This window comes from Diabrotica virgifera, chromosome 9 (genome assembly GCF_917563875.1).
Source record: "Diabrotica virgifera virgifera chromosome 9, PGI_DIABVI_V3a".
NCBI classification, from domain to species: domain Eukaryota; kingdom Metazoa; phylum Arthropoda; class Insecta; order Coleoptera; family Chrysomelidae; genus Diabrotica; species Diabrotica virgifera.
In genome coordinates, this window is record NC_065451.1 from 208,431,109 (window position 1) to 208,455,430 (window position 24,322).

The 24,322-nt window shown below is 32.9% G+C and overlaps 1 protein-coding gene across 4 annotated transcripts in view; it reads right to left on the reverse strand.

The window, feature by feature from the left end:
* Positions 1-7,014: 7,014 nt before the first annotated feature.
* The window catches only part of LOC114331693 (zinc finger protein chinmo), a 285,780-nt gene continuing 268,472 nt past the window's right edge, over positions 7,015-24,322 (reverse strand). For all 4 annotated transcript variants that reach the window (XM_050660928.1, XM_028281309.2, XM_050660927.1 and 1 more), the window contains exon 6: positions 7,015-22,523. In XM_050660928.1, coding sequence (XP_050516885.1) covers positions 22,273-22,523 — 251 coding nt within the window. In that variant the 3' untranslated portion in view covers positions 7,015-22,272. The remainder of the gene's footprint in view (positions 22,524-24,322) is intronic.

Consider the following 24,322-nt stretch of genomic DNA (forward strand, 5'->3'; position numbering starts at 1 on the left):
CCTTTTGTTTCAAAACACGAAATAAAGTGTATATCTTTTGTAATATTGTATCTAGTGAAGAGGCCATGACTAATAGACCTACAAAAATATCGCTATTGTAAATTACTTATGCAAAAGACTCTGATGGATGCAGGCTATTAATCAGAAAGAGTATTTACATAAAAATAATGATCAGCCCCGCCCAAAAAGGGGTACTTCGATATGCACCCTTACTACTTTTATTCACGGTGAAAACCATGCAAAACGCTAAACATATACCTACTTTGTGCAGGACCGTATTGGTTATTATTAATAAGGGCTTTATTAAACTATTTTTATAATAATCAATGTTTCATATTATGTGTTCAATAACAAAACGAAACTGAAGCAATCACTTCAAAACAGATTTTTATTTCGACAAATAGCTCTTTTTCTACTTCTTTTTGTGTAGATATGACTCTGTTTCTAAATGTGCCTGCAGTAAATTATTCCATCGTTTTCGTGGTCTATCTATTGAGGAACCGTCTCTATCTCTTCACAACTTTTTGTCATTTGGCATATATGATCGTTCCATTCTATTCTTGTCTTTCTTACCGAGTCCTCGATGTTCGCCATTTTGCATCGTCGGCGTATATCTGTATTCTAGGTGTATCCTATATAGTCAGGGATCCCAGGCCTATTTTCACTATTTACTGCTAACAAGCTAATTTTTTCCTACAACAATGTCCGTATGTGGTAGATAACAAAGATAATATGTATAGTCCAGTCGGGTTAGACGAATAACAGGCCTGACCTTGCTTGCTGAGCTGCCCCAAATTTGATTTTTCTAATCTTTTGGGAAGGTCAATAGTAGTGTAAATTTGAAACCTCGACTGAATTACGGCGTTGCGTTAGCCGTCATTTTGATTTTAAAGGGGAACCGTTTTTGCTCAATATCTCCGCCATTTTCAACTTCTCGAAAAAAATATGAGAACTAAAATTATTGAAATTGTTGAATATGGTGTTCTATAATTTCTTTCATTACAATTTTTTTAGTGCGGTCGATATTTTCAGAGTTATGGGGGAAATATTATTTAACTCGTGATGATATTATTTAATTTATTATTATTGTGTTAATATTTATTACTTAACTCGTGTGAGTTAGTTAATATCCTATTTTTAGTTTGATTGTGTTCTGGTAGATATTTTCGATCGTTTTTATTATTCTCAGAAATATCTCTCCTGCAGCGTACAAATAACTCAAAATAGTTAAGATTTTTTAAAGGTTTAGTACCTAGAAGGACTAAATACGTAGTGAAATAGTTTATATCGTTATAGGCTCGTATCACACCGAGAAATATTGGTTGCACTTCTGAATAGATAGTCTTAGAACTAATTGCAGATAGTCTTAGAACTAAGTACACTAAGAATGGATTGTTTCATCCACCTCTTGTATTTTTAATATATCTTAGCCACATATCTTCTATCATCATTTTTTATTGGCGTTTGTTCTAGAAGAGAGTTAGGTTCAATATAAGTAAGAGCTTAAGCATATCACTAGTTTAAATTTGTGCTTTTAGGCTTTTTAACAATGGCTATTATGGCCTGCAGTGATACTTTTACGAAATTTTATAGTAGAGTTGAGAATACACAAATGTATTGAGCTTTATCCTATCCAACCCTGGACAGATGCACATACTGTATTCCTCTGTCTCGTCATCATGCTAACAGAATCTGCAGTTTGTTCTTTCTCTCAGTATGATTTTGTTTATGTGTATTCATTTTAAGTATTTGTTCATTGCTATTTTCATCTAGTAACTTTTAGGACCTTTTCTTTGAAGGTGCATGTATAAAAGGCTTAGAATGTTTAAGGCCTATTTGTTTCTAACCCGTGTAAGTTCCATTTACTACGTTTCATCATTTCCACCCTGTCCGATATCGTTCTTTTGGCTGTGCTTCATGCTATTTCAACGACAATTTCTTCGTTTGCCCCTGTCCTGGCAAGTAGTTCCGCTTTTTCGTTCCCTTCAATACCACTATCTCTCTAGAGACATTATAGTAAACTTGCTTTGTTACTTTTTTCGATTATAATCACATTTTGAAGACAGTTCCAAACTAACTTGGAGTTAATTCTATTCGATTCTAGTCCCTCATACCTCATACCATTAATTTTCATTGGGATAAACCGATTAAACATTTTTGGTAGTTGTTAAAGATGTATTTGGGTCGAGGACTCAAAACTTTCTACTCGAGTAACAGTTTTAACCCCAATAGTTCATTATTGGTTATTAAGTGCAGGCGACCGATCACACTTAACACAGTTGGCACGTGTCTTGTGGACACAATTGATATCAGCCACGTGTTGTTAAGATCGGATAAACTTGTTTTTTATACTACAAGTTATAATTTAGATTACAAAGTAAAAAATACTACAATATTATATCGTAAAAATAAAGAATTTGAAGCAACTGAAGGACATCATTAGGATCACTTAGGAAGGTGCAAATGCAGAAAATACGACAAGAGAACACAAAAATATCGTATCAAAATCTATCAAAAATATGAGTAGGTAATGGACAATTGCAAAGATGTAAGATAGATGTACTTTTCAAAACTTTCTCTTTCTACAAAGACCAACGTAGAAAAACTAAAAGTATCGCAAAGAGATATGAAAATGTATATACGTGGATCCCCAATAAGACAGGAGTACGAAGAGGATGACTTGGACAGAAGATTTGATCAGAAAAAAGGACAAAAATGGAGCAAATGGACTATTTAGAGCACGGGAACTCTATAATAAATAGAAAATTATCAGGTAGAAAGAAGGGATAATACGGCCAAACTTGTCAGAATGTGTTGGAAGAGAAGAATCTTACTAATTAATTTTAGTGCTTTCATTTTTTTCGTCTGTTGTTATTTAATACTTTAATAATGTATTTCCTGATTGCCTTTACTCACGTTCTTGTCCATACTCTTTCGCTTTTGCTAGTAGTTCTTACACTCCTTTTTTTGCTTTTTGTACTCTTCTTCATAGTTATTGTTTGTCTTATTTGTTAAAAAGTACTTCTTATAAAAAAGAGAGTAAATAATCTTTCTTCTTCTTTTTTTTTCTTTTATATAGGCAATACTGCCTGTTTTTCTTCAACGGTGCCTTTCGTTCTGCCCCTAAATTGTCATTTCATCTTTTCCTTGGGCGTTCTATACTTCTTCTGTTTACTGTGACTTGTCCATGGCTATTCTTACTATTCTTGATTCAGAAATCCTGCTTATGTGTTGATTCCGCTCTTTTTTTCTATTCTTTACCCAGGTATTTATATTGTCGACCCAACATAATATGCGTCTGATTTCCTCACTTTTTACCTTGTACTGTAGTCCTTTTCCAGCAATCCTTCTTAAGATCTTCATTTCGTTGGTCTTCAGATGTCTTTGTGTTTTGCTTGTATCTGCTCTTGTTTCGGCCGTGTAAGTCATAAGGCTAATAACTGACATATATTCGGGCCTTTGTTTCCACTCTTAGGTGTTTGTTTTTCCAAATTGTGTCGTTTAGGCATCCGGCCGTTCTACTGGCTTAATTATTTGTTTTTTTTTTACCTCTATTTGTCGGCTAATAGATTAATTCGCATGTTTTTGAAAGTAATTACTTGTTGTATAGTTTGATTGTCTGATAATAATAGAATAAATAATAATTAACAAATATGAATACAACGTTGATAAATAATAAAAAAATATAAAAAATTTCTTTTAAGAAACGCTTTTCTTTAGTTACGAGTGACTAAATTAAAAATATAAAAATAATCAACCAAAAAGCAAAAAATAAAAAAAATTGAAAAATCAAACAGATTCGTCAAAGAAAAGCGTGGCGAGTCTTCATCGAATAAACGGTTTTCGCCCCATGCTTTTCTTTAACGAATGTGTTAGATTTTTTCAATTTTTTTTATTTTTTGCTTTTTGGTTGATTATTTTTATATTTTTAATTTTAGTCACTCGTAACTTAAGAAAAGCGTTTCTTAAAAATTTATTTTTCATACTTTTTTTATTTTTTACTTTTTAGTCTAACACTTTTCAAACATTAAAATATATCGTGATGTTTCTTAAAATATGTATAAAACATATGATGAACTAACATGAAAATTGGTCGGAATCGGCAAAAAATTTGAAACTTTATTGTTTATTTATGAAGCATAACGTAAACATTTAACGTAAAAAGTGAAATTATGTATAGTTCATATCATTAGCTACAATCCGTAAAAGTTTCACGTTTTTTACATTATAAAAAACAAGAGAATTTAAGCATTTTCCATTAAAATCGGTTTTTTTTTATTTAAACAATTAATAAACATAAAATTTTTTTTATTGATTATTCGTGTATTGTTCCCGCGAATGCATATGTCTGCAAATTTTCATTCATTTGCATTGGAGAAAAAGCACTCAAATTAACGTCTAAAGATTTGACGCAAACTATTGAACTAAATAAAAGCGTTTAATTAAAAAGAGTATTACAAGCCGAAAAGCAATGTGTACATAAAGTTGCCTACCTAGTGGGCTACTCAAAACTTTAAAATGTAAAGTCCTTCCAGCCTATTGAAATGACCATGGCCGCCGGCAGCAGGATGAAAATACATGCACCGCCTGTTAGAAAAATAAAGTACATAGCTATGAATAGTATCTATAGATGCCATTCAATCTTTATTAAATAGGCTTGAAAAGATACAGTATTAGTACAGTAGTTTTTTTATCGGTGGACTCACCTGATATGGGGCGTCCAATATGTCTAAAATGGATTGTTCGTCGTCTGTAGGTATAGGCTTCTTTCTGATGAGATCAAAGTACAGATATAAAATGTTCTGAAAAAGTCGTTGCTTTGTCTTCATCACTACGAGCCCAGCAACCAAACATCGTTTTTTCTAATAGGAGTCTTTTTGTTGTTGGGATTTCAGTTTCTTTTGCCAGTTTCCATAGTGAGTATTCTTTATTTCCACTTACAGTAAGGTTTTCCTTCCTGCAAGTGAAAGGTAGAATATGTTCCAGTTTGTCATTCTGTTGTCAAATTATGCTTATATATTTAAGTAATTAGAAGGAGGAAGGTAACACAGTAAGGTAACACAGAAGTCGATCAGATCGGGTTGTTTTCGCCTGCCAGTAGGTAGATTTGCCTGTGGATAAAGTTCTAAGTATATTTATCGCGGTACTTTTGAGTAGAGTTCGGCCACGTGTGGTTATGATCCTTAATCCCCATCAATCTTCTTTTTCTTCCTTCTTGTATGTAGGCTTTAAAGCCGGTTTCTTCTTCAATATTAGCCTCCTAAATTGTTTAAATTATCGCACCATCTTTTTCTTGGTCTGCCAATACTTCTTCGTCCATTTGGTGACTTGTCTCGTGCTATTACTATCCTATCCTCTGCCATTCTACTAATGTGTTCAATCTACTCCTGTTTCCGTTTTGTCACCCATCCATTTATATATTCTACATTGCATGATCTTCTTATGTTTTCGCTTCTCTCCCTATCCAACTGACTTTTCCCTGATATTCGTCGAAGTATTTTCATCTCTGTTGTTTCTAAAATTCTTCTCGTTTTAGATGTGTCAGGTCTTGTCTCCGCCGTTTATGTAAATATAGGTCTAATTATTGCTTTATAGATTATTGCTTTTGTGTCTTGTCTTAGGTGTTTGTTCTTCCAGATTGTGTCATTAAGAGATCCCGCCGCTTTACTTGCTTTTAAGGTTTGTTGTCTTACTTCCTCTTCAACATCTCCGTAACTGGTTATATCTATTTCCAGATATCTAAACCTTGCTTCGTGCTATATTATTTTCCCATGAATTTCGATTTTACATCGTAGTGGGTATCTAGATGTTGTCATACATTTGGTTTTTTCTGCTAATATTATAATATTGTATTTCTTGGCCGTTGTATTGAAGATGTATGTTAATCTTTGGAGATCGTCTTCTGTCTCGGCGATTAATGCGGCGTCGTCTGCATAACATAATATTTGCATTTCTTTGTTCCCCATTCTGTAACCATGATTTATAATCAATGCCATGACCTTTACGTACTACTTCTATTATTTCGTGCATTATTATATTAAGGAGCAGTGGGCTTAACGAGTCACCTTGGCTGACTCCGCTTTGTACTGGTATAGTCGGTTCGCTAAACTCATGACACAACTTCCTAGTGATTTTAGTAAAAAAATTTGGCCAATTTAGTAAAATTGGCAAAAAAAATAATTACTAAATAGTTAGTAATTTTCCCAATTTTGGGAAAATTTTCCAAAAACAAAAAAATTACCTACTAAAATCACTAGCCAGTTGTCTTTAACGAACCAACTATATAAACTGTGTTGGATTTCCATTTATCTTTGCCTGTATTCGATTTTGGAAGGATTATCCCCCTCAATAATTCTTAGAACTGAAGTCGCCAAGGACCATGAATTTTGGTCTAAATGTTTTAAAGTTGGTAGTGAAATAATTGTCCTTTATTAGAGATTTATCAGATAAGATTAGTTGTCCACGGCAGTCTTCTATTGATATCGAGGTTGCTTGTATGTTTCATTCTGTAGTTTTGTTTGTTTCATGGCGTCTAATACTATTTCTTACTACGTTAGTGCAGTCACGCCATGAGCTTTGCCTTGTGGATGTTGAGTGGAGCAAGTTTGATCATTTAAACCTTAACCCATTATAACTTTTATTTGTCATATTATGTGCCTCAGAAATCAACATGACGTCAATGTTCTGTTGGCAAATATATTTTTTTTAATTCTTGAATAATGTTTTGTCAAGCGGTTGGCCAGAGTTCAATCTTTAAACTTTTAAACATTTAGTTTACAAAGAAGTCATCAGGATGTCACATATTTTCTCCATACGTTCCATCATGTTTTGAATTAGTTGTTCAAAGTTGCTATTATTTGATTCGAGCTAATTGTAGAGGTGGCTGAAACTGGGGTTTCAACATGATCGCTTGTTGAATGTTTTGTTAGTTTAAGGTACTTGTTTCCAAGGATTAGGTACTTGTTTCGCCAAGTGATATTAGAATCACTTGACTCAAGGTCCAATAAAAAACAGTTGTAACGACAAATTGTTTATTAAAATTAATAAGTAAAACAGAAACATGAATACATGTATTACTTGCATTTAAATTACTTTATTTACACAAGTTTTTATACTCCCAGCAAAGGAGTGGAATAATTCGTGTTGGTGTACTGTACAACACTACATTATATATCGTGAATGAATTCTTAATACTCATATCTTCCAACAGGGTGACAATGTAACGTTAAAAATCTAAAAACACGTAAATTGCAAAATTGTTACATAAATAGTGTACTCACAGTCATAGTAGGTACCGAGACAAAGACAAAAATATCAACTAGATACGTCTATAGGACGTAAATCTGGTTCTAAAGCTGGCTGCTTTGTGGTTTTTCGGATATTTTAAATATCTCTTTGACAACAATCGACAAAGGACAACGCACACATCTTATGAAAAATGTGTCACTCAAATCCAATAAAATTTACATGAATAGATTCGTCTCGAAGTTATAATCATTTCATATCATTGCACCAACTCTGAGTGCTAAAAGCAAATAGGTATGTAGGTGAGCTAGAGAGAAAAAAGGTATTTTGTGAAACGGCACTTCATACATATTTCTGCAGGTTATTAAGGCAGTGGCTTACTCTTATCTTATAGATGATAAAGTAGATATAATTTGGTCAGTCGTACCAAAGTATATACCTAGTTCGTTTAATCCATAGCTCACGCTGGGTTAGCTATTTTCAATAGCGACTAAACTACTAGTATTTATGAATGACAGTTCTATGGACTTTTACAATGTATGCCGTTATTAATAAAAATTCTGAGTTGGCGCAATGATATGAAATAATATTAATTTCGGGACGAACTTGTTTGTAAATTTTATTGCATTTGGACATTACATTCTCCATAAGATATGTGCGATGTGCTTTGTTTTGCGTTTTCAACTTCCAAAACGCCAAATTTTGCTTTCAAGAAATATCTAAAAAATTCTAAAAACCAAACGGATGATTTTTGTTTTTGTCTTCAGAAAGGTACCCAAACATTTATAAACAATGAAAAAAGTACATTTGTTCTTATATATGCACATAGTAAATTTTGCAATATATTTATATAGTAACAACCATATATAGGAAACGCAAAACAAACACAGTCGCACGTCACATTTCCACGTGTTGCCAGATTTTCATTCTGGCAGTAATTCTACGAAAAAACAGTTGTAAAACCAGAACTGCCACATAAAATATGTGGAAAATATAATAAATATTGTAAAGCGAAACCTATGGTGTTAAAATGGATAAATATTGCGTGGTACATGTGATAAAACTGCACACTGGGTTTTATGATTTTATGTGTAAGAAAGGAAGAGACAATTGAGTACAAATAAACTTTTTGATCAGAAAATTCAGCAGTAGGGATATATTTCTCTCAAATAAGTGCTTATCAGTACCATTTTGATATATTACTGACTTAATTCAGTAATTACTTCAAGAAAATCATAGTAAAATATTGTTTAAGTAACATATCTTTTTAAAAATTGCTAAAGCTCCAAAAAATATAGCTATTCGCTGTGTGCAAGTACTTGGAAGGGATATCGTGCATTTTTTAGCACATTGCATAAGTAAAACCGAAGAAAATGAGATTTCGCAAATGCTGTCTTATAAGTTGTAAAAATACGACAAGAAATGATAAATTTAAGTTCTATTAGCTTCCAAATTGTAAGCACAAATTAATGCAAAGAGAGAATTGGATTTCTATTATAACAAAGCAGAAATAAGTCACATAACCTAAATTCTGCATTCTTAAGTGGCCCCAAAAAGTGAATTTAATTAATTAATAATTGTATCTTAGAGTGGATATGATAGGACTTTTCATTTTATTTGCATTTTCAAGTTTGTCGTTTTATTTGCATTATATATTAATAATTTATATTAAAAGTGCTGAAAACTTCGCTGATCTATCGCTTTTCTGAATTTCAACAATATATTCTAGAAAATGAGAGATTGTGTATATACATACATTGTGAATACATACATTGTGTTTACATTTAAATAATCTAGATTTGATTTATTTTTGGCTTGGCAACAGCGCAGCGTGACGTCACTGAATCTGTGACGTACGACGACGGTTGTTTTGCTCTTATCATATATGAAACGAGATTCCCTGAATGTTTTTTTGTTTTGTACTTGAAATTCCTGAGTCATATACACACCTAATTAAGCTAGTAGGTATATTTTATTATACAAGATACAAAAACTATGTTTATTATAATATTTTGTACTAGTTAATGTAAAGCACATCGCTTGACCTTAACTTTAATGAGGTAGATTTTGTATTTGTACTGACTTTTTCAACAGTTAGTGAATCATACACGAATATAACAGGCAATAATTAGTTTCCAACATTATTCGAGCGCCTATATTTACAGATGGTTTTGTTGGTAAAGCATTTTATATTGTAAATAATAGAGATAATGGGTGTTGGTGCGAACTATGGCATCATTAGGGAGAGTTTTGTTAGGAGAATATGTCATTTTTTTCAAGCAGTCACGAGTGAACGTCGATACATTAAATAAGTAAAGTGAATAACCGTTTTTCTTTACCTCTAATGTATATTGCACATCATACATGACTGTAGAAATATAATGTGGAAGTAATTTTTAAAATTGTACCAATTATTTTAAGCGCTGGGTACATACGAGATACCAGCAGATTTTCTGAAATATGGGGGAGACGCAGTACGTCGCCAAATCCACCAGTTAATAACGCATATATGGTTAGAAGAAAGAATACCAGCAAGATGGAAGGAAAACATCATAGTGCCCATCCACAAAAATGCGCGAATTATAGAGGAATTTCACTCCTAAATGCGGCATATAAAATCCTGTCAAACTTCATTCTTAGTAGACTAACCCCTTACGCTGAAAATGTCCTAGGAGAATATCAAGCCGGTTTTAGGGCAAATAGATCAACTATTCACGCTGAGACAGCTTCTAGAAAAGGGAGGGCTTCAACAAGGTGGAAGGAGCGACAAGTTAAGTAGGGCAGATGTTTATTGAAGAGAAGACGAAATATATGTGTATAAATAGAACGACACAAAGAGGCAGGATAGGACAAAATGTGGCGGTCAACACCTTCAATTTTGAAAGAACGTTTTAAGTATCTGGGGCCGTAATCACAACTGACAATGATGTTACTGAAGAAATAAAAGAAGGAATCCAATCGGCAAATCGCTGTCTATTCGCACTGGATAAGCTTATAAAATCAAAAAATCTTACAAGAAGTTCCAAGATCAAAATCTATAAATCCATCGTCAGACCTGTACTAACACATAGATGCGAAACTTGGACCATGACCAAAGCAAACGAAGAAAAGCTCAGACGTTTTGAACGAAAAATACTGAGAAAAATTTCGGATCTTACCACGATATCAATCACCACAAACCATATAGGATAAAAACCAATTTCGAATTAAAAGCACTCTACAATGAAGCAGATATTGTCCAAGAATTTGGACAACGGCTAAGATGGGCAGTCCACGTGCACAGACTTCATAACGAGAGACTTGTAAGACTTGTATGGGAGGAGATTCCTACAGACAAAAGACCACTCGGACCTCCCTGAATGCGATGGAGAGATAAGATCCAAGCAGATCTCCGGAAAGTGAACATTCCATTTGACCCTAGGTTGATGGAAGACCGAAAAAATTGGAAAAAAGTTGTACAGTCGGCCAAGACCCACCCAGGGTTGTAACGCAACGTGATGATGAATTATTTTAAGAGTAATACTAAAATCAACATTAAAAGATGTAGATGATTTCCTTGCTGTGCAAAATCTGCTTATGATTGGTACGAATTAGAAGCAGCTGAGCAGAAAGGATTGGGTAAAGGAGAAGGAAATGAAATTGGTGGAAAGGCAGACAAAAAGAGGGGCACAATGAGGAGGACCAAACAAGGAAATGGAGGAGAGACGAAAATCGAATAAAAACCAAATGTAAAGTGTCTCAAAGAAACTCTAACGCGCATACTCAAACCTACAGATGCCATAATTCACAAAAAAATCCATTATCTCTAACTCTTTGCTATCATTAACAACAATTTACATTAAAAAAGGACTCTTCATTTACAAAATTGGCTTAATTACAGCTAAGTCCTCAAAAAAAAAATGACTAACTTCAATGTAAAGTAGCAGATAAACCCCACTTACGAGTATTTATCTACTTCCATTGGAAAAATCAAAACGAAAAACATTACTCCTTCCCTAATTTTCTTTACTTACCGCTTAAATTTAGGGACCAGTCACTTTTTAGACGTTTCCGATCATTTTGTTAATACAAAAATCTAATTTTCATCAGCCACAGCCATAAAATGATTTTTTCTACCATTGTTTTATGTACATTTGCTTTACCAACTAGGTTTTTTTATGGTTCCATGACATCTCGTAAAGCGACAGGTCGTAACCCCACAAATCGTGACGGAAAAAATTCGTAACGCCATCAATTCGTAGCGGTATAATTAGTAACGGCGACAACAATTCTTTTAGCAAATGTAGTAGTACTGAATTTATACAAAAACACATTTTGCATACATTCGTATACTAAAATGGTACCTTTTTTAAGACCACTTCTTTTTAAATATATTTCACACATATCTTTTGCATATTATGTTCTTGTTAATATGACAACTAAAGAATTTTTAAAAATTTGTGTCTCGAATTATCACTTTAAAGTAGTAAAACCAATTATAAAAAATAATGAAACAAATAAAAACAGTTTACTAATAATGTATTTATGTATTAACGTCAAAATTAAATAATTCAATTTTGATGTAATTATACCATTACAAATGGTCACTGTTACAAACTGTCGCCGTTACGGACTGACGCCGTTACGAATTTGTGGAGTTACGAACTGTCGCGTTACGAGATGTCTTGTCACGAATTTTTATACATGCTGGGTAGACCCAAATTCATACATCAAAAACGGTCTCAGAAACATTTTGGTGATACACACGACATGGTGCTTAGGTTTTCATACATAGTGAAGTCAAATATAGCATTCTAACATTAAATTGGTCAACAAACAACTATATAGGATACGAAATGAGCATTTGAATAATGATGGGGTGGATTTTGCAAAATCGATTTGTACTTTAATATGAAAAGAGATTCTGTTTTTAATTTAACATTTGATATGCCATCCTTTTCGTCTGATATTACATCAATATATAACATCGTCAAAAAAATCTTCTACGTTTTCTCCTGTATATTAACACGTTGACGGACAGAACGTCTATAGACGTCTAATTTCCATTGATGTAATGTGATACAACGTCTATAGACGTTGATTTTTCCTTATTCTACTTTTCAAAATACATATAGTGTCACAACACTTGCTTATACATTTGACGCACTGTCCGTCAACGTAGTAAAAAAGGAATTAGGAGGACAAAAATCATGCAAGGTCAACGAATAAATGTAAGAGGTTGCGAAGGGCAAGAGTCAGAATTGAGAACGTGAAAAGGAGTACCAGGAATATCTTCTGTATGTTAAAAAGGGATATGAAGAGCATGAAAAGAAATAAAGAAATATGGAAGAGGCTGAAAACAAAGATCATGAGGAGGAGCACAAATAGAATGAAATATATAACAGAAAACATTAAACCCAACATCTAGAAAAACATTTCACATCATCAAGAAACTCGTTTTGGATTTTATGTTCTGTATTGGTTCTATATATTGGAAACGAAGTAATGGAGGAATAGTATGCAAAAAGCACAAAAAAAAAGAAGAAAGTAAATATAAGAACGAGGAATAGGTTGGGAACATGGATAACATGGGAAGGAATACCACGAGTGATCAACACTAAGACCGTGATGAAGACGGGGTACATGGACCATGACCATGAAAGAAGATCTTGGATTTTATTATGTTCCAATGTTACTTATGTTGGAAAAGAAAATTGGAGAAGGGAGAGAATACTAGGAGGACGAACAAAAGGAGAAGGTTAGACTGAAGGGTACCAATAGGTAAGGAAGGGGTAAGATGCGTATGGAGTGCGTGAGAAGGAGTACTACAAGTGTGATAAGGGCAGGATAGAGAGCATTAGGAGGAGGAACAGGTTAATAGTTGATGGGGGAATAGAGAGCCTGAAAAGGAGTTCCTATAATGGAATCTAGGAGCATGAGGAGGGAAAAAGGATATCAAGGAAGCAAAAAATCTCTCAAAAAATTTTCGTAAGGAGGGAAAGCTAAGAAGAACTAGCAGAATGAAGAAAGATTTCCTAGCACAGAAATTGTATTGTTTAGAATGAAACGGAAAAAGTTTGGTTGTGTATTAACAATATGAGGAATGTTACTACGAATAGAGAATCTTAGAAGAGGCAATAACGAGAAATAAATATTTTTACATGGCTGATTGACGATATTGATTGGGCATTTGACTTATAAAAGTCAAATGTATATTTTTTGAGACTTAAAGGATGGTTTTCAAAACATTATATATTGCTATGAAGATTTCTGCACCTAAATTTTGCGTATATTTTCTAGAATATTATTCTAGAACTATTTATCTTGCTTCATGATATTTTTCAATGCGTAATGCCAAAAATTGCATAATATTAAAAATTTTGAGTTTTTTCTAGTTTAACTATAAATAAATATATCTTGTGACACATTTTTGAAATGCTCATTCATGTTTATAACATAAAATGATCTTTTTTGCTTGCACCTTTGAAGGTAATAGATTTTATTTAAATATTGGCAGGAATTAAGGGATTATTACTCAAAATACACAAACTTTTAACATTTTGGCTTATAAGAGGGTCACACTAATAGCACATGTCGACTTTATGACAGTCGAACATTTTACCTACAAATTTTATCCTAAGAATGGTAAAAATTATCCCAAAATAGAAGAATTTAGAAACTACCGAGACAATTAATGCATTTTTCATGAATTTTCAACCAATTAATTCAACCTGTGAGCTCACTGGAATAAGGAGAAGTTTGCGAAGTCAGATATGTCGATGATACAGTAATAATAGCGAAAATTTAAGATCATGTTTGAAATTATACGGTATAACACTCAAATCCTGATAGTTTATGATTTCCACATCAAGATTTTCATGAAAAATGCATCAATGTCTTTGATTTATGGTGAACGAAAGTGAAAAAGGATTTTGTGTCAATAGTTTTACGTTCTTTCACGTACCAGCTAAAACATTGTCGAGCCCTGTCTCATTATTTCACAAAAATCGAAAATATTCGTCAATTTAATTTAAAGTACCCATGTTCGCTGAAACTTAACCTAAAAGCATTAAAAAGAAAATTTTTTATAACCTAATTTTTTCAAAAACATCGAACCCTGATGCCTCAGAATATACATATCTGTATATCTTAAAGATAAATAACAAAATTACCCGTTATATTGTATCATCTATATTTATAAATTATTCGTAGTCTATCGATCTTGCAATGCAAAGAAGAAATATCACCCATGAAATAAATATAATTACAATAAACTCTTGAATGGATTGCAAGATCAAGTATGTTCACATTTATACTCCTTAAAACTAAACAATGAGTTCTGTAAAATATGTGTAAAGTACCTGTGTAATGAAACCATATGGTAATCTTCGTTAATAAACAAACAACAAAATATATACATCTATAATTGAGCATCCCTCTATAGATTGATTATAAACAATTGTTTTAATTCATAATAACGAAAAACTTGAAATTCCTGTAAAATAAAAAATAAGTCTTCCCAAAAAGGTCACCATATAGTTTCAAAAATACTGGTTTAACAAAGTGAAAGGTGTAAATTCTGATATAAATAACTTAAAATCCCTGAGTTAAGTTGAACATTCTGATTCTGTCTTGGCAGTGGATGACATAACAAACTAATCTATTTTTGCAACACACTCATCTAATCTGATAAAAGCCTAAGATGACACGTCAAGCGAAAACGCTGTTTGTCCAGGATGATAACTCCTAGCGCCATCTGGGAAAGAAATCTGAACTACCGACATTTTTCCCGGATTTAAGTATGTAAAGATTATAATTAATTAGATATATTGTTTTGTTCAATAAAATAATGACGTATTTACGAATGGTATTGTAACATGTGGGATGAAAAGTTCGTAGGCTGACACATAGATGGCACTACTGGTATTAAATCCATGATTTTAACCTTCAAAGGATGCGTGTATAAATTTGACAGCTGTCTAACTATTAGTTTATGAGATATATCATTTTGAGTGAAGCAACCTGTGTAAGTTTAAAGAAAATGGACAAAAAGGACGTCCCAAAGAGGCTGTTACCGACGAAAACATCAAAAAAGTCCACAAAATAAGTCTGGATGCCCATAAAATCGAGTTCTTCTATATAGTTAGAGACTCTAAAGATATCAAAGGAACGTGATGGATATATTGTGCATGAATATTTGGGTATGCGACAGCTCTGTATGCGAAACAACAACGAATTGATGATTCTGAGAAGTGTTTGAAGCTGTTCAATCGTAATAAAACCGAATTTTGCGTCGATATGTTACAATGGATGAAACATGGCTCCGTCATTTCTCACCAGAGTCCAATCGCCAGTCTGTCGAGTGGACTGCACGTGATGAATCGACTTCAGATCGTGGAAATACGCAACAGTCGGCTGGCAAGGTTATGGCATCAGTTTTTTGGAATCCGTATGGTATAATATTTATCGTCTTTCTTGAAAAGCGAAAAACCATTAACAGCGATTATTAAGGCCGAAATGACAAAAAAACGGCCCCATTTGAAGAAGAAAAAATGCTAGTTCATCAAGACAACGCACCGTGTTACAAATCAATCAAAACGATAGCAAAGTTTCATGAATTGGGGTTCGAATTGCTTCCGCAGCCACCGTATTCACCAGATATGGCTCCCAGTGACTACCACATGATCGCTGACCTTAAGAGAATGCTCGCTGGAAAGAAATTTAGCACCAATGAAGAGGTAATCGCCGAAACTGAGGCATATTTTGAGGCTAAAGACAAATTGTAGTATAAAAATGGTATTGAACAGTTATATGACCACTATAATCGTTGTATCGCCCTCAAAGGTAACTAGATTGAATAATGAAATCAAATTTTATTAAAAAAACCATTTTTTATATGGTAGCCTACGAACTTTACCTCCCAACGATTATTGTATTGTTATAACAACTTTTTAATACGAATCTGAATTTTAATGATTTTTTTTGTATTTGATTGTGACCACCAATATTTTTCTTATGATCAAGCATTAATTCAATATAAAAACAAACGTAACTCTCTTCAAAAATTTACTGTTCTTAACAAATATATTTTGAATTTAAAATTAAAAAAAAGGTATATGGGGGAGGGGCACGATTTTCAGCATAGGGACTCACACTTAAAAATCAACTTAGATTCAACTGAGGATACAGTACCGTTGTGGAGCTGATTCAACCACATCGCCTCTCGGATTCAGCACTATCGCGTGTCAGATTCAACAAAAACGGATTCAATATTCACGCCTGTCCGATTCAACAAAGTTATGGATCAGATTCACCACCATCGTGAAGCTTAGGAAACAAGTCTGGTACCGGATTCAACGGAAAGACTGTTTGGATACTGCGAGTAACAATCAACAAAATTGCGCTGCAGGATATTCTCAACAAAATCGCGGAGCAAATTAAAAAAATTTACGGGTATGATTCAACTATATATCGTTTGCCTGATTCAGTGCAATTCACGCGGCCAGCTAGATTCACCAAATACTCGAAGAGCAAATTTTTTAAATAGATTAGTTTGTATGCCTTTTTCTGACTGTTCGGAAGCAACATATGTAGTAAAAAATATATGCACTCTATTGAAATAAATAACCTTTATTACCTGAGAATTATGATTTGTACTATTTCTCTTAACTATTATTAAAGATGAGACAACATGTTATGTAACTATTACGAACATATTTAGTGAACAATTTCTTATCTATAAAAAATAAATTAGTGTCATGTTTAATATGAGGTAGATGTGTAACTTATATATCGTACTCTTGCGACCAAAGCAGCTACAACTCAAAAATCAATGGTATTTGAATTAATAGTCTCTTGAATGATTTAAAATTCGTCATGGCCAAATTGGTTAAATTGGGCTACGGACTCTTGCCCCGTCCATCATATTCTCCAGATTTGGCCCCGTGTGACTTTTCTAAAATTTTCGTTTTCTTTTGTAGACCTGAGGTTAAGTACTTAGGTGCTTTTCGGGACACCACAGAGTATACCCCAATAAAATTATTTTTTTGAATTGCGTCCCTTTTGTCGCAATTGTACGATATGTATACATAGGTATATTGGTATATATAAGAAAACCCGTATTTTGTATATTATGTAGTATAAAATACTGCATTATGAGGTAGTTTATTATTACTATTATCATATATTTGAATCTATTTTCTTGTAATAATGACTAGTATGTACTATATACTTAATATCGACTTCGGCTGACCTGATCTGTTGACGGCATTTTTAAGAACTTAGTATTTGCTATGAAAGTATATCACGTTTACACCTTCAACAAAAACGGTTTGAAATACTTGACAAGTTCTAACAAATTCCTTCAACGTAAACAATGTAAATAATAGAAATGGAAAACTATTTGAGCTAAAGAGTAACGGCTTAAACAACATTACCAATATCTCTTTAAATAACGCTAACTAAGAACGCTCTTACTCTATTCTTCATGTTTGATTTTGAGGTGCCATACAAGCCACATATGACATTTAATTGATTTTAATTTGATTTACTTGATTTTGTAATGGCTCCCAAGCTTAAAGCTACATTTATTTGATTTGTACGCAAACTGCAAGTACAAAGGCGATTGATTTTTCAGCTATGTGTCAGTTGCCCGTGACGTTTACTTGATTTTTAAGCGGCCCGCAAGTCAAATGCGACCTTAAGTTGATTTTCTATCGACGCGTAAGTCAAAGGTCAAATTTTCTAATGGTCCGTAAACCATACCCAACAGTACTCTATTTTTAAGGAACCCGCAAGTCAAAGGTGACCTTAAATTGATATTTTTAATAGCCCGTGAACCAATAAGCTTTGATTCAATTGCCCTCAAGCAAATGGCGACTAAAATTGATTTTTTAACGTTTTGCAAGGCAAACGAAACTTGCTAATTAATTTTCTATTTGGTCTGGAAGCCACATTGAGTTCTTACTTCATGTTTTAGTGGCTTTTAAATTAAAACGCGAGGTAAACTGATTTTTTTAATGACCCGTGAACCAAATGGGACTTTTTCTGAACTTTAAAGCGACCCTTAAGTCAAATGCGACCTTTTTATGGACCCCCCAGTCAAAGGTCATATTATTTTCTAACAGCCCATAAACCAAACTCGACTTTTACTTTATTTTTAAGCGACCCGCACGTCAAACACGAGCTTAAATTGATTTTTCATTAACTCATAAGCCAAAAGGGACACTTGTTTAGTTTTTAAGAGACCCGTAAGCCAAATACGGCCTTAAATTGATATTTTTAACAACCCATAAGCCAAATAGGTCACTTGCTACTTTCACTACTTTCAGTAAAATCAGGTTTTTCGGAGACTACGCTACGTGCTGGAAACGCTACGTGCATGATAATATGCTGCGACCTTTAAGGGACCCTCAAGTCAAACGCGACATTAAAATTTATTTTTTATGGATCCCTAAGTCAAGAGTCATATTTTCTAAAACAAACTTGACTTTTACTCTATTTTTAACCGACCCATAAGTCAAACGTGAACTAAATTGATTTTTTTAATAACTGATAAATATTTGCTTAATTTTTAAGAGGTCTTCAATCAAATACTGCCTTAAATTGATATTTTTAAAGACCCATAAGCCAAATGGGTCACTTGCTTAATTTTTAAGGGATCCTCAAGTCAAACTGGGCTTTAAATTGATATTTTAATAGCCCTTGGGCCAAAAATGAGCCTTGATTTATTTATTAGATTGCCGTTGAGTTAATCGCGACTCTAAATTATTTACTAACGACCTGAAAAACAAGACATTTACTTGCAAAGCACAACTTGCAAATACTCAATCAGTTTTTTGGTAGTTTTTATCAATTTTTTATGTTGTTTTGCAACATTTGCAGCTTCTAATAACGTAGAGATATTGGCTATGGTGTAAGAGCCGTTACAACTGAATACTTAAAAATCCTGAGCTAGTTTCACTATTGTAAATGTGTCTAAAAAGTTCAAAATATACAATAAGGAATAAATATTCACACCCAAAAAATTGTCCTTTCGCCTGATTTCATAAAAAACTTAACTCTATTTTTATTGTTTTGCACTAATGACTAGCAAATACTAAAGATAAAAATCTGAGGCAGAGAAGTTACAGATTGAGGTAGACAGTTTTTAGCCACGAAGGGCTTCTTTGCAGTTCCTGCAAAATTGGTTTAACATTAGTTTTACTCCAGGGAAATAAGGCAAAAATATACCATGTTCGGGACACAGAATCAGCTAGGTTTCAAATGGCGTTTTTGTGTACTATACACCTTATACCATTATTTAGAAAAGAATAGTTGGTCAACGCAATGAATAAATTTGTTTGATTCTAATTGAGGCAGTCACCAGATGTAACCACAATTTCTGCCAGGGTATCATGCTATTATATGTATAATGTATAGTAGCATGACATCATTAAGTCAATTTCTAAATTATATTCTTGCATATATCTATTTTTCTTAATATGTATGCGAGTTGGTGTGTTATGAATAGGGTCGTATCCAACTCTATGTCTAGGCTTTTTTGATTTAGCGTAGTTACGAGTGACACTGCGACCCTGGCAGAAATTTGGTGACTGTCTCAATTAGAATCAAATAAATGTATTCATTGCGTTGACTAGCTATTCTTTTTTAAATCATGGTAGTAGGTATATAGTACCCAAAAAAGCCATGTGCAACTTGGCTTGTCAAGTGTCCCGACAAAACCCTTATTTCCTTGGACTATTTACAAAATGAACGATCTCGTCCACTGGGAAACATAACCATTTTAAATGATATATAATAAGTACAACAAAAAATCTACAATAAAAAATAACAAAATAAAAAAATCTTGAAACGGTCGTTAACATATTATGTACACTGTGAGAAGGAAATAACAAAATGGACATATTTCTTAAATAGTTTCGGGTTACACCTTTTTTCAAGTTTGACTTTTTCGTGATTTTACCGTTTCTTATAAGTTTAGTGAATTTATTCATAGTGTATGGATATTGGAGGAATTTCAGACTACCAACTTAATAAAACAAAAAATAGAGACTTACTAATTGTTTAGATGTGATAAAACATATTCTAAATTTTGAAATGTATCAGCATCTTTTAAATCTTCAAAATGTATCAATATTTTTTAAATCTTCATTAATAATTACCAGAGACAGTTTTTTTATCTAAGGGATGCAGCCAACAAATGTTTGGCATCTATTTTGGTTTAAGGGAACCACTAAACGATTCTTCTTTGAAAATCTTCATCTATTTCGTTTTGCACGATATCATACAATATTAAAAATTTATTTTTTTTGTTTGTGTAATTATTTAAATGTGTTGTTAACAGAAGTAATAATGGCCCTTTGGTCTTATTACTACGACAACTGATCTCTTATTACGAAATTAGCTTTTATTTGGTAATATTGCTGGACTATTTTACTGAATGAGACCAAAAATTGAATTAAATTTGTGTGATGGGTCCTTCTATATGTAAACATATTATATGCATTCATATGTATCGTCTTCTGATTTTTTTGGCCGACTCAAACATATGAAAGAAATTTCGAAAATATGAATTTTTCAAATATCATTGATATACCTGTTTGAGTTGGCAAAAAAACAGAACAGTTTTCTTTGCACAAAGATTTTTGTACACTACCCTAAATGATTCTAAATTGAAAATTATACAGAAAGACATCAAATAAAAATGATAGTGATTTATAATTGAATGGTGGGCTACAACAATGTTGTAAGCGACATATTGGGTCAAAGTGAGGTTTTAATGCAATATTATTGTATATTCAAAGACCAATGCGAGCATCTTTCAATCTGGCTAAAAATATCTTGCCTTCCCTGAGTTTTTCGTACCGCAATGTTGGTATCCGTATGTTCATAAATGGCTTGTCAATGTGTTTTTTTCATCTCCTGCATAATCTCGATTCTGTCGCTTACAACATTGTTGTAGCCCACCATTCAATTATTAGACAAAGAAATTTATTACTCAAACAGGTACTATTCTATTTTTGGCCTGGTTCACTAGACTTAACCAATGATATCATTAAAGTAAAGCTACTTTCGTAGTAGAATATTACTGCAGATACAAGACCCCAAAAGACTGATACAGTCAAAGGAAAGTCTAGATCTAAAACCAAATAAATGGATTATGTTATAGCTAACTTAAAAAGACTTGAATTGAAGAAGTAATTCGATACAATAGCTTTCCTCTGATTTAAACGTACTAATCGACAAATTAGATTGATTAGTCAAAAATTTCTTGGTACGTAGAGGCTCCAAACGAAGATCAGGTTCTGAAGATGACTCTAAAAAATTAGTCGAAAGCTAGACATACTCAAAAATGACGGATGCGGACATTCGAAGTTTTATTTCACCGATTTATCACCATTTGATACATGTATCTTACTTTTTAGATCACATTATTCGCATAATCATCTGTTAACTCTAAAAGATGACTCTAAAAAGTGGGTCGAAAGCTAAATATATCCAAAAATGGACGTAAATGAACTTTCGGAGTTTTCTTTTACTGATCAACAGCATTTGATACATGTAACTTTCTTATTTACAAATGACGTATATGGACTTTCGGATTTCTATTTTACTGATTAATAGAATTTGATACATCTATCTTAGTTTTTAGAGTCCATTGATTGCATAATCATTGGTTAACGGTAAAAAAATTGTAAAAAAGAAAACATGAGTTTTTTGTAGTTATTACTCAGAAAAGGTAAATCTATGAGCTGAACGTGTACTTTCGTGATTGAAGGTACCCAGATGTAGGTCGAGCTTGTGTTGCTTTGTTATCTCGTTGAAACAAAGTATCTAAAACCTTTGCATTATTATAATATAAACACCTTTAAACATCCTTAAAAGTATCGGTTACCCTGAAATTCCTTTAATATTCTATACAAAGTACTTATCTGTTAGATATCAATAGCAGCAGTTGCTCGCAGGTGACAACGACCCTAAAAATCTTTCTCTCCAAATAATATTTAACATCAGATCTCAAGCAGTTGTCATATTACTAAACCAAACTTATGGATTGTGGTTATGAACCTGCTGTTGCTGCTGTGCCGCCTGCTGTTGATTCTGCTGGTAAGCCTTTAAACTCAGCTCGGTTTTGTGTTCTCTTGCTATATGCCTTCTCACAGTGTTGTTACGCGTGAATGTCCGCGAGCAGAACGGACACGGTACCCGTATGCCTTGATGTCTTTGTCGGATGTGTGCCCTCAAGTTTGTCTCGTAGCCGTACAATCTCTCGCAAAAAGGACACTTCAATTTTTTTCCTATAACAGATTTAAAATACTGTAATATTTTTAAATTTATTAAGCTTATTGCTGTAACAACAAGGCAAAAAAATCATGCAGAAATAACCAGAAGAATAATAATAACTTGGACAGCAGTAGGTAAACTAAGCTTTATTATAGAAGATTCAAAAATCCCAGTTAATATAAAACGAAAGGTTTTTGACTTTAACTAACAAACTTACTAACAAACCATGACACTTAGTAACGAATCAAAAGAGTTAGAATACCTCAAAGAACTATTGAGTGACTTATGATTAAATGTAAGCTTAAGAGATCATATGAGAGACGAAGATCTAAGAAAAAGAAATAAAGGGAAAGATGTTATCGAAGCTATCGCAAAATCTAAACGGAAATGGATAAGAGTAAGCGAAGAGAATTAGCCAAAGAGAATAATACAATGGAGACAAAGAACACATAAACGAAGCATAGGATGATCGCAAAAAAGATAGATTAACAACATTAATAAAAAGGCTAGAAAAAAATGGCACCAGCTAGCTCAAGATAAGCCAATATGAAAAACACAAGGGGACACCTATATCCAGGACTGGACCAGAAAGAAGAAATAATATTAATGCAAGAAGCTATTGCAGATATGAAAATCGAGAAAGCACCAGTGGGTGCCAGAATAACAAGTGAAATGATGAAAAAAAAATGGGACGAAATTCAACAGAGTTTTTACTAATGATATGTAATGCCATATGGAGAAAGAAGAGATACCAATTGACTGGCAGAAGGCTCAGATACTATCGATTTAGGAAAAGGGCGATAGAACGGATTGCAACAACTACAGAGGAATAACACTCTTAGGTACTGCCATGAAAATTTACGAAAAAATATTGAACAAAAGAATAACCTGGAAAATTGACAGTTTTGTGAGGAATCACAAAACGGATTCAGAAAAAACAGAATCACCCATGATCATACATTTACCATCAAACATATAACAGAAACACATCAGCCACGGAAAAAAAATGTATCTGGTGCATATATAGACCTTGAAATGGCTTTCGACTAGGTACCAAAGCCAAAATTATGGAAAATATTAGAGAAGAGAGGTATTAATAACAAAATGATTAGGGTAATTAAGAACTTTTACAATAGCAATATAAATTATGACATCAGTTAAAAAATAATATCAAAACCATTTACTACAAACAAGTTCTGAGACAAGGAGGAGGATTAAGTCCAACGCCATAAAGAATGCAACGTAAAAGTAAAAAAAAGGATATGGGTTATAAAAATTTAAGAAAAGTAGATAGACGCATTAGAAGGAGCATTAGCTGACGATGTCGTCATATTAGCCGAAAAAGAGAAACAACTATAAAGAAATATAGAAATATAGAGTGAAGTACTAAAAAAATATGGAATGACAATTAAATAAATAAATCAAAAGATACAATTATGGGAGAAAATGTCGAAGAAGAAAAGATAAACGAAAACGATAAAATTAGAAAAAGGATATAGAACAAGCATGTAGAATTAGAAGACAACGGAAAAGAGGAAACAGATTCTAATAATAAAATTAAAAAATCCATGAACTATACTATGCAATGAACAATAAATTCATGAATAAGAAAGAATCCTATAACAGATTTAATAGACTTTTAATTAATGTTTTTTAAGCAGACTAGTCGTAACAGAATTTATAGTAAGATAAGGAAGAAAAGAAGATAAAATTGAGTACAGAAAAATAGCAATATATAAACTAAAGAAGAGAGAAATACAACAAAAATACCAACACGGAACAAACGAAAAGTTCAGAAAATTAAAGAGTGAAG